Source organism: Hordeum vulgare, chromosome 1H (genome assembly GCF_904849725.1).
Source record: "Hordeum vulgare subsp. vulgare chromosome 1H, MorexV3_pseudomolecules_assembly, whole genome shotgun sequence".
Taxonomy (NCBI): domain Eukaryota; kingdom Viridiplantae; phylum Streptophyta; class Magnoliopsida; order Poales; family Poaceae; genus Hordeum; species Hordeum vulgare.
The window spans coordinates 416,971,912-416,983,626 of record NC_058518.1 but is presented as its reverse complement, the minus strand read 5'-3'; the positions used below and the strand labels follow the sequence as shown (position 1 = coordinate 416,983,626).

The 11,715-nt window shown below is 48.1% G+C and overlaps 1 protein-coding gene across 1 annotated transcript; it reads right to left on the bottom strand.

The window, feature by feature from the left end:
* Positions 1-143: 143 nt before the first annotated feature.
* On the bottom strand, positions 144-2,666 carry LOC123399854 (beta-glucosidase 32-like). The gene is made up of 11 exons (XM_045094239.1): positions 2,627-2,666; positions 2,396-2,493; positions 1,816-1,974; positions 1,632-1,695; positions 1,425-1,483; positions 1,250-1,325; positions 1,040-1,111; positions 799-886; positions 588-679; positions 428-480; positions 144-332 (listed from the first exon to the last, which is right to left on the bottom strand). Exons 1-11 carry the CDS (start codon positions 2,664-2,666, stop codon positions 144-146), a joined length of 990 nt encoding a protein of 329 aa, XP_044950174.1.
* Positions 2,667-11,715: the final 9,049 nt, after the last annotated feature.

Below are 11,715 nucleotides of genomic sequence, written 5' to 3'. Positions count from 1 at the left end.
CGCCTGGGCGCGGAGTCGTCGGAGGGGCCGTCGTCCGTGAGGAGCGAGGCCGCCAGGCGTATCGACTCGGAGAGCTGCGACATCTCCTCCATGGCCTCCATGGTGGGTCTCTGCCGCGCCGGCGGGGGGCGGATCCCGCGGGATCAGGCACGCCGATGGATCGAGGGGAGCGGTGGCGGCGAAGACCTGGCCCTCGTCGACCTGACGCGGGTTTGAAATCCGGTCCGCCGATACGGGAGAGGCGAGACGTGGGCGAGGCAGAGAGATAGGGGGAGGAGAAGAGAGGGACGAGGACGGGGAGGTAGAGGTTTTTCCATGTGAACCGGTTTTTTCTGTATTTAATCGATCGGTTTATGGAGGAATGGAAAAAATCGATGAAACTGCTAGCGGTGGCAGTGCTAGCGAGGGAGGTCATACGAGGTCGAACCATCACGACAGCAGATTCCCCTTTAAATACCTCTTGGATAGCGTTGTACGGATCTGAACCCACGCAAGAATGTTGCATGTTAGTGAGGTTGAATTGCATTAGCGATGACATATTTCTTAAACAAAGATAGATGGCAACATCTAATAGTTAATCTACTTACTTGCGATGGCGTATGCGTCGGCATAGTAGTCCCTCTGCTTCATATTGAATGCGCTCTCAAAGCAGGCTTCAGCATACGCGGTGTAATCGTCTCAGCAACATAGCAAATTCAATTTTATGTAGAGCATCTGAAAACTCTGGATCTTCGTGTTAATAGTCCAGACGCCTTGATTTGCAGGTGTTAGAGATGGTGCCCTGAAGATTGCACTCACATGAATCTGGGGCTGAGCAGTCCATTATATTCATCCTGAAGGGACTGGGGGAGATCGAAATGGTAGATTGTGACATGAGGTCGTATGCCTGCAACACATGCGAGGAAATGTCAGTTGACCAAGATCAGAGTGAAGAACATGTCCAAGCATGTGTGATTTCTTATACTTGCAGCAAGGAGGGGACGACTACTGCAACATGTTTGTGCCATTTCAGAATTCAGATAGAGAAATTAATCTTTACCATGACGTATCAGCTCATCTATTAAGTTGTTGTAGTACTCCAGGCCCTTTGGATTGATCTCTCCTCTTCCATCTACACAGTCGGAATTCAGTAAATAAATATCAGGGATGTACTACTCAACTACTATATGGTTAACCCCTCTTCCATCTACACATGTGGCATCCAGTATAAAAAGTTTAGAGATGTACTACTCAACTACTATATGGTTACCTAGTATAAGCCGGGGCCATGCGATGGAGAATCTGTATGCGTCTAAACCCATCTCATACATAAGTTTTACATCATCCTAATGTCAGAAAAGAAATTTAAATTATTTGATTAGTTAGCATCTGTCCGTACCCCATATGTGTCCTATTTTTAGGTAACCGGTGCTCGCGACACTAACCTTGTAATGATGATACTGATCTGCTGAAACATCTGCGGTAGATTTATCATAGGAGTAACCTGGCATGCTCATCAGCGCAATAGTCCCAGAAATTATTAGATCCTGGAGGCCATCACAAGATATGTTTTGCAACTGTTGGATTGCAAATGAACGAACGAACGATACTGGTGATGATGAGTAATAGTACAAATCATAATCTGAATTGACCTTGATGGGTGAAGGTGTCCCAGATGCTGGGCTTCCTCCCATCTTCTGCAGCAACCCCTTCCACCTAAAGGGTAAAAAATGTTACAACACTTCCTTGTCCATGGCGTTATTCATGTTTTGAACCATGAAACTTTGCTCAGCTTGCAACATACAGAGACAGAGTGAAAGGTGGATGTAGAAGTACCTGGAAGGCCGAGGTGCCCGCGCCGAAGATGAACCCGTCGGGGAAGTCACGGCGGGTTAGCACGGCGGCGTCTCTCGACGAGACGGCAAGGCAGAGGAGGAGGAGGAGAACGACGAGCGGCGGCGCCATGATCACGGCCTGGAGCTGCAATGCCAACCGCTGTTCAGCGCGCCATTTAAAAGGGCTGAGAGGGAGATGCAGACGGAGGAAGAAGACTTGTGCACCCAATTTAAAAGAGTTGCACAAGTTTGAGTTTCTTGCAGGGCTTTACCTAAGATGTGGATGTTGCTTGGTTCGTTGAACTCCTTCAGGGACGTGGGCGCCTGATCCGGGGGATGGCGAGGGCGGCACGGCGGCAGCGGTAGGGCACGACAATGGGATTCGAGGACTCCGAGGCGGAGGGGAGATGAGAGAAGGAGAGAAAGCCCGATTGATTTTGATTTGACTGTGACAACGAGTGTCAAGACTCGTCTTTGCGGCGGTCTTTCTTGCCTTGGGCGCCTCCCCTTCTGGATTCTCACTGCCAGATCGGTCGTAGTTATGGAGAGGAGATATGAGGCAATGGAGGCTACCTAGGGACTGCAGCAGTGATGGTGGAGAGATGAAGGTAGCGGGAGATGAGATGGGTGATGGCAGCGGAGGAGAGATGGGGACGAACGACGCTCAGGGCAGATAGATCTGGTCATAAAAAATGACAGTTTAGGAAATAACCGGAGATGGTGGGGGTGGGGGGAGCGTGGGTTTCTCTTCGTTTTTTCGTCCGTGGAGGTTTTTCATTGGAAAAGAAAATTGGTGGGAGGTTTGCACGTACGAGGGGAGGCTGTGCGTGTCAAATGAAGAGGTCGAACCATCACGACAGACGGCAGATCCCCTTTAATAGTAGAGATGACGTTTTAGCAGTTCATTTGACCTGCTAAAATGACATATATTATGGTACAGAGGTAGTAGATGTTAGGCATGTTATAATACCTTGTATGTAACTTGTCAATACATTGAAAGTGTTGAACATATGTTGCATGTATATTGCGTATAGTCTGGCCCATCTCCTAGTCTTGTATACTTGAGATAGAAGCCTGCTTGTATTTCATATATACGTGCCTTTGACACCCATCAATACATCAACTATTGCATTGTCAACTCCGCTCTCTATATGGTATCATCATCCCGGTCCAGACCCTAGGGTTTAAGCCGTCGCTGCCGCTGCGCCCTCTACCGCCGCAGCCACTACCCACCACCTCCACACCAAGCCGCCGTCGCGTACTCCTCCCACGCCGCCGCCGCTCAGTGCCGCCTCCCTTCCGCCGCCCCTACCTCTATCCTTGCTGACCCGCCGTCGCCGCCGAAGCCGCTCCGTCGTGCCACCTCTCCCTACCACCCACTGCCACCGCCGCACCGCACCCACCGCCACAGCCCCGTAGCAACCGATCGCCACCCACCAACGCAGCCGCCGCCGTCGCGCCTTACCGCACCGCCGCCGCTACCCCGTAGCGGCCTATCGCCACCCACCACCACCGCCTCACCCTTCGATGGCCTCTCTCGGTTCCTCCACCATCCGCTCGTCCAACCCCTTCGTGGGTCCCGAGCCCTCCGCCCCGCCATCCGCGATCTCAACATTGAGGCCCGGGTCCCCGTCCGCCTCGACAACTCCACCAGCTCGTACTACGCGTGGAAGACCTACTTCAACCTTGTCTTTCGCGTGTACTATCTCACCGAGCACATCGACGGCTCTATGGACGCCGACTTCATGAAGGTTGACCCGGAGTGGTCTGCCATTGAGGCCACACTCATCCGATGGTTTTACCAAACCATCTCGAAGGACATCTTTCACACGGCCGTCACCGAAAATGACACCGCGAGTGCCGTATGGGACAAGATCAACACATTATTCACCGAGAACAAACTTCAGCATCTTGTCTTCCTGCAACAGGAGTTCTTCGGCTGTCATCATGACAACTCTTCCATCGATGAGTACTGCATGTTGATACGTCCCAAATGTATCTATAATTTCTGCTTGTTCCATGATCTTTTGGGTGACATTGTTATATGTTATCATTTTACACATATTTGGACTAACCTACAAACTCAGTGCACCCAGTGCTAGTTTCTGTCTGCTGATGTCTATTTTGCAGGGGATTTTACCCAATTTTCCGAAGCCTGAAAAATTCCAGAAAAAATATATAAAAAATCAGCGAAATGGAAGCTTCCGGATCACCGAAAGTGGGCTAGAGGGGGGCCACGGGCCTCCCAGGCGACCTGCTGGCGCGACCAGGCCCTAGGCCGCGCCAGGAGGCCGCCTGGGTGGGTACCACCTCCTCAGGTGCCCTTCTTTGGCCTATATTTAGAGTCCCGAGAGGAAACCCTTCCACAACTTCTGGAATCGCGAATTTCTCCATCGTTCCGTCGTCGCCGCGCTTCGGAGATCGGGAGCATCAGGAGACCTCTTCCCGGCACCCTGCCAGAGGGAGGATTGACCTCCGGAAGCTTCTCCACTGCGATGGACGCTTCCCGGACGTGGCGTGAGTAGTCCTCCTTGGACCATGAGTCCATGACCAGTAGCTATGTGATGTCTTCTCTCCGATCTTGTGCTTCAATGGTTAGTCTTTGTGAGCTGCCCTACATGATCAAGGCATCTATGTAATTCTCTTGCTATTTCTATGCTCGGTTTGTTGGGATCTGATGGATTATGAGATTATGTTCAGATTGTTATGAGTTATATATTTGATTATCCTTTTATATTATGTTCCTTAGTGATTCATGCATGTTCTCCGTTGCTATTTATTGCTTTGGCCGAGTAGTAGATTGTAACTCCAAGAGGGAGCGTTATGCATGATTGTGGGTCCATTCCCTTCAATGTCTAGCTTGAGTGACAGAAACATGAGACTAGGGGATGTGCTTGTTGCCACCAGGGAGAAAACAACGGTGCTTGTGACCACGATTGCAAGGATTGTTTACCTTACGCATAGTTCGTTAATGCAGTTGTCCGTTGCTTTGAGTCTACACTCTGGGTGGAGCTCGCAACTTAATACCGACGAGATGTTCTGGAGAGATATCTCAAGGTGGATGATTAGTAAGTAGATGCTGACGAATAAACGGTCTACTTTTCTTGGCGTACTACCCATTACTATTGAACCTCTAACTATCAAGTAGCATAATTAGCATTGCGGTGCGATCATAATTCTGTCAATTGCCCACTGTGATTTGTTTACCCAAGCATAGTTGTTTATCGTCTTTTGGGAGAGAGACATCACTAGTGAACATCATGTGACTCCGGTCCATGTCACCATCATTGTTTACACCTCCATCATTTACCGATTTCATTTACTTTTCCGTTGGAATCACTATTACTTCCCGGCTTGTGTTTTGATCCTTTGCAAACTACAAGCCCAGAAAGATTGACAACCTCTTTGTACTCGTTGGGAGCAAAGTTATTTGTTGTGTGTGTAGGTCCACGTATTCTGCTAGCGACAGGGTGGAAGACACCTACTTGTTGAGCCTATGAGTCCTCCTTGTCGGTGTTTACTCAAAACATAAGCCATGGGTAGGCTAGAGATGGTGGGAACCGAAGTGACACCGGAGGGCGCTGGTGACGAGGTTGGTACAAGCATGAAACGCACGATGTACCTAGGTTCAGGGCTCTCCATAGAGATAACATCCCTAATCCTGCCGGAGTGTATAATGTATCAATGGGGCTACAATGTGCTCCTGGAGTTGTTCTGCGGAGGAGGAAGAAGGAGCAGCCGGCTCGCGTCTAACTCTCCTGTGTGGTGTGTGTGTGTGTGTTGAGTTGACCGACCCTCTGCATGGAGGGGGGTCCGCGGATTTTATAGACGAACCCACCGACCTACAATACGGATAAAAGTACAAAACTGGGACCCGACTAGCAGCCTCGCCGGCTGGCCAGGGGGCACACGGGGGTCTTGTCTTGTCGTTGGAGGGGCCCGCCGGCTGCGATGTCCCGTCTGGTTGTGGAACCCGCCGGCTAGCCAGTGAGGCTCTCGCGTAAGGTTGACGCAGGGCACGTGTGGTACGTCCGACGTCGTCTTGCGAGATTCGTCATGGGCCACCAGTACGGCCGTCTCCACTGTTCCCACGCCGAGTGCAGTAATGGAGTGGGGGTTTGACGGGCCGACACTGTGCATGATGATGGATCGGAGCCGGAGTAGGTCAGTGGCATGGCCGCCGACGCTGTACCTGTCGTGCACCCCAAGCCAGTACATTGGCTGACGCGTAGCCACCTTTAAGGGTCTCGTCATGACCTACGGTCTGATGTGACTTGAGCTCTCTAGCCGGCTAATTTCTTAACTAGCTGGCCTGGGCACGACCGCCTTGCCTCTAGCTGACCGGCTTGGCCTAGACAGCCAGAGGGAGGTAGCCGTCTCGCCTCTAGCCGGCAGGAGCTTCCTGGCCGGCCAGACAGAGTTGGCCGTCTTGCCCCTAGCCGGTAGGTGCTTCCTAGCTGGCCAGGGAGACTTGGTGTAACAACCGAGATGTAATCCTTTCCTTGTTTGTATCCTTTCCTATTTTTGTGGAACCATGTTTTGGATGTTATAAATTTTATCATTTCATGTGGCTTCATTTCATGTCATCATCTTATATCATGGCATCCTCATCAAATGCATTGCTTTCATTCTTGTGTTGCTAGTTGATCCATCATGGTAGTGCTAGCTTGCTTGTGAGCGGTGAGATGTTGTGGTGTTTTCAAACCAATGTTTTCAAACAATGCTTCCAAATTATGATGCTTTCAAACAATGCTAAAACCCCTTCTCCTTTGTTTATTTCAACTTGTGTGTTGGACTTTGTTTGAACCTGTTTTAAAAATGTTAAACATTTAGAGAAATTACTTGTGGTTGATGGGGTAACTCTCATTGTAATATTAGCCTTTAGGTCCATGTTTTTTAATTAAAAACAGCATTATAAATTCCTGTTTTTGTGTAATTTAGTTTGTCTAAAAATTTGGTTTAGATTTTTATTAAATAGGGCATAAATCCCTCAACCCCTATCTATTTTTATTTTTCTAAATAAACCCTTCTACTTTTCTCTGTAAATTTTGGTTGTGGCTTTTATTTTTTTAAAGGAAAAACACCTTTATATTTTTTCCTGGACTTGCCCAGGCGCCAGAGAAGCCCAGGTGGGCTGGCTCACTCCTTCTCCACCTGGGCCTCGCCTCCTTTTCTCGCCCGCGCCGCCTTCTCCCCGTCCCTCTTCTTCCTCGTGACGCCGTTCACCCCTTTTCCCCTCCTTTTCGTCAGAGAGCGTCGAGCGTGTGAGAGAGCTCGCCACCGTGGCATCACGGACGTCGAGGTCGTCATCCCGTCGCCTATTTAACCCCCCTCGACATGTGTGACCCTCTAGAGTTCCCTCTCCCCGCCGCCACCTCCTTCTCCCTCCTTCTTCCCCCTCTACAGGTAAGATCCAGAGAGAGAGAGAGGAGTTCAGAGAGAACGCCGCCGCGTCGCCGTCGTCCCTCCCCTCATCGCCGGTGCTTCCCCGTCAAATACAAGCGCATAGGGAGGATGCTCGATCCTCCCTCGATCCATTCCCTATGCTAGGAGGGTGGATCCCCTCCTCTGACGGCCCCTCCTCGTCGTCGTCGTCTCGGGCGGAGTGGAGTAGAGTCGTCGCCGTCGCCTCGAGCCTCTTCTTCCTCTCCATCAAGCGTCGTTCGTCCTCGTCTTTGTGCCCCTGGGTGAGCGTCGTCGTCTTCTCCCCCTCTCCCGTGTGCTTGTCCCCTCGTTGTGCATGGTTGTCGCCGCCGCCGTGCTCTGCCATGGCCGGGAGAAGCAACTCCATTGCGCCGCCGTTGCAGCCTCCCTCTCGCCGAGTTAGCCATGGGAACGAGTTCCCCTAGGTCCCCGCATCCCTCGTCGGTAGTCACCCCCGTCGATGAGCACCCGTAGCCTCCTCGCCATCTTCCCCTACTCCGGCCGCCGCCGTATTAGGTGCAGGTGCAGAGGGGCTGCTCAAAAGGGCACCACCCCCCTCTCTGTTAAGTTCAGTCAGCTCGGCGCAGTGGCAACTGAGCTGCGCGCCGTCGCCAGCGTCGTGGGTTCGAATCCCCTCGGGTGCCTTTCTTTTTCTTTTATTCCGTCTAGTTGCAGGGCAAGCGCCAAAGAGGGCTTACCTTGCTTAAGGCCCTCTCTCTGGTAAGCCTCGATGGCCTAGCCCAGTGGTGCGCCTCTGGTGGGTGTACCAGGGGGTTGTGGGTTTGATCCCCACACCCACCCCTTTTATTTTTTTGATTTCATTTCTTTTCTTTTGTTGTTATATTTTTGTGTTGTTTCTTTTACTGAACGAATACCAAATTCACATGACTACTATTAGCATGACTTATCCCATGTCCTCAGGAACAAAAGTAACTACTCACAAAGCATAATCATATTCATGACCAGAGAGTTAATGAGTAGCATCAAGGATCTGAACATAAACTCTTCCACCAAATAATCCAACTAGCATCAACTACAAAGAGTAATCAACACTACTAGCAACCTTACAAGTACCAATCGGAGTCGCGAGACGGAGATTGGTTACAAGTGATGAACTAGGGTTTGGAGATGAGATGGTGCTGATGAAAATGGTGATGGTGACGAGTCCCCTCCGACGAGAGGAGTGTTGGTGATGACGATGGCGACGATTTCCCCCTCCGACGAGAGGAGTGTTGGTGATGACGATGGCGACGATTTCCCCCTCCGGGAGGGAAATTTCCCCGGCAGGATCGTCTTGCCGGAGCTCTAGATTGGTTCTGCTCAAGTTTCGCCTCGTGGCGGCGGCTAAACCACGAAAAAGCTCCTCCTTGATTTTTTTCCACACGAAACCCTTCATATAGCAGAAGAGGGGGGAAAGTGGGCCAGTAGGCTGCCCACAAGCCCTCATGGCATGGCCTGGGGGTGGCCGCGTTGTGCAGGCTTGTGGCCACCTGCACGCGCCCCTCTGGCACTTCTTCGGCCCAGTATTTTTTATAAATCCGGAAAAAATCCTCGTTGATTTTTACGGCGTTTGGAGTTGCGCACAATAGGTATCTCAACTTTGCTCCACTTTCAGGCCAGAATTCCAGCTGTCGGCATTCTCCCTCTTCATGTAAACCTTGCAAAATAAGAGAGAAAAGGCATAAGAATTGTACCGTGAAGTGAAATAACAGCCAAAGAAGCGATAAATATCAACATGAAAACATGATGCAAAATGGACGTATCAGTCATCAAGACTCTTTTCTGGCGCCGTTGTCGGGGAGTGAAGCGCCTTTGGTAAGTGGAATTTGGTAAGGAACCATTTATATAGTGTGCTGAAATTTATTGTCACTTGTAACTATGGAAACTAATTCTTTGAGGAGCTTGTTCGGGGTATCTTCACCTCGAACGGAAGCACAAAGAGTTTCTCCTCAACCTGTTGCACCTACTGAAAATATTTGCTATGAATTTCCTTCGGGTATGCTTGAGAAACTGCTGGCTAATCCTTTTACAGGAGATGGAACATCACATCCCGACTTGCATCTAATTTATGTAGATGAAGTTTGTGGTTTATTTAAGCTTGCAGGTTTGCCCGAGGATGAGGTCAAGAAGAAAGTCTTTCCCTTATCTTTGAGGCATAAAGCATTGACATGGTATAGGCTATGTGATGATACTGGATCATGAAACTACAACACAGAAAGCATTGCTCAAGCTTGGGGGAGGCTTAAATCAATGTTATATTCATGCCCCAACCATGAGCTCTCAAGATAAATTATCATTCAAAACTTCTATGCTCGGCTTTCTCATGATGATCGCACCATGCTTGACACTTCTTGTACCGGTTCTTTTATGAAGAGAGATATTGACTTCAAATGGAATTTATTGGAAAGAAATAAACGCAACTATGAAGATTGGGAGTTTGATGAAGGTAAGGAGTCAGGTATAAATTTCAAGTTTGATTGCGTTAAATCCTTTGTCGAAACAAATACTTTTTGTGACTTTAGCGCTAAATATGGACTTGACTCTGAGGTAGTAGCTTCATTGTGTGAATCATTTGCTGCTCATATTGATCTCCCTAAAGAGAAGTGGTTTAGATATCATCCTCCCTTAGAAGTCAATGTAGGTAAACTCAATCCAGTTGAAGAGAGAGTCATCGCTTATAATGATCATGTTGTTCCCAGTGCTTACATTGAGAAACCACCTTTCCCTGTTAGGATAAAGGATCATTCTAAAGTTTCAACTCTGATACGTAGGGGATACATTAGAACACCTACACCCCCTGAGAAAATTAGTGTTGAACCTAGCATTGCTATTATCAAAGATCTCCTGTCCGACAATGTTGATGGCATGATATTCACTTATGTGAAGATGCTGCTAGAATTGGTAAACCACATGCTAGAGACAAACATAGGCCTGTTGTTGGCACACCTGTTGTTTTTGTTAAGATAGGAGATCATTGTTATCATGGTTTATGTGACGTGGGTGCTAGTGTTACTGCAATACCTCAATCCTTATATGATGAAATTAAAGACGAGATTGCACCTGTTGAGATGGATCCTATTGATGTCACTATTCAGCTTGCCAATAGAGATACTATCTGCACTTTGGGAATTGTTAGGGATGTTGAAGTCTTGTGTGGTAAAACGAAATATCCTGCTGATTTTCTCGTTCTTGCTACCACACAAGATAGCTTTTGTCCCATCATATTTGGCAGACCTTTCCTCAATACTGTGAATGCTCATATTGACTGTGAGAAGCAAACTGTCACTATTGTCTTTGAAGGTGTGTCACATGAGTTCAATTTCTCCAAGTTTGGTAGACAACCTCATGAAAAATAGTTTCCTAGTAAGGATGAAATTATTTCCCTAGCTTCTATTGCCGTGCCTCCTACTGATCCTTTAGAGCAATACTTGCTTGAGCATGAAAATGATATGCATATGGATGAAAGGGATGAGATAGATAGAGTTATCTTTGAACAATATCCTATCCTTAAGAATAATTTGCATGTTGAACTGCTTGGAGAACCACCCCCACCAAAGGGTGATCCTGTGTTCGAGCTTAACCAGTTGCCAGATACTCTTAAGTATGCTTATCTTGATGAAAAAGACATATATCCTCTTATCATTAGTGCTACCCTCTCAGAGCATGAAGAAAAGAAGTTACTAAAAACTCCGAGGAAGCACCGTGCTGCTATCGGATATACTCTTGATGATCTTAAGGGCATTAGTCCCACTCTATGCGAGCACAAGATTAAAACCGATCCTGATTCCAAACCAGTTGCCGATCATCAACGGATATTAAATCCTAAGATGAAAGAGGTAGTAAGAAAAGAAATACTAAAGCTCCTGGAAGCAGGTATTATCTATCCGGTTGCTCATAGTGATTGGGTGAGTCCGGTGCATTGCGTCCCTAAGAAGGGAGGTATTACCGCTGTCCCTAATGATAAGAATGAACTGATCCCACAGAGGATTATTACTGGCTATAGGATGGTGATCGATTTTACGAAATTGAATAAAGCCACTAGGAAAGATCATTACCCTTTGCCTTTTATCGACCAAATGCTAGAAAGACCGTCCAAACACACACACATTTTCTTTCTAGATGGTTATTCTGGTTTCTCCCGAATACCAGTTGCACAATCTGATCAGGAGAAAACCACTTTCACCTGCCCTTTCGGTACCTTTTCTTACAAACGTATGACTTTCGGCTTATGTAATGCACCTGGCACCTTTCAAAGATGTATGATGGCTATTCTCTGACTTTTGTGAAAATATTGTTGAGGTTTTCATGGATGACTTCTCCGTTTACGAGTCTTCTTTTGATGATTGCCTCAGCAACCTTGATTGAGTCTTATAGAGATGTAAAGATACCAATCTTGTCTTGAATTGGGAGAAGTGCCACTTTATGGTTAATGAAGGCATCGTCTTAGGACATAAAATTTCTGAAAGAGGTATTGAAG

Coding starts and splice junctions, on each gene's coding strand:
- LOC123399854 (XM_045094239.1), bottom strand. CDS start 2,666: ATGGTTCGACCTCTTCATTTGACACGCACAGCCTCCCCTC. Junction 680..798: donor CTGCTCAGCCCCAGATTCAT/GTGAGTGCAATC, acceptor GCTATGTTGCTG/AGACGATTACACCGCGTATG. Junction 333..427: donor GGGAATCTGCTGTCGTGATG/GTTCGACCTCGT, acceptor GATTAAATACAG/AAAAAACCGGTTCACATGGA.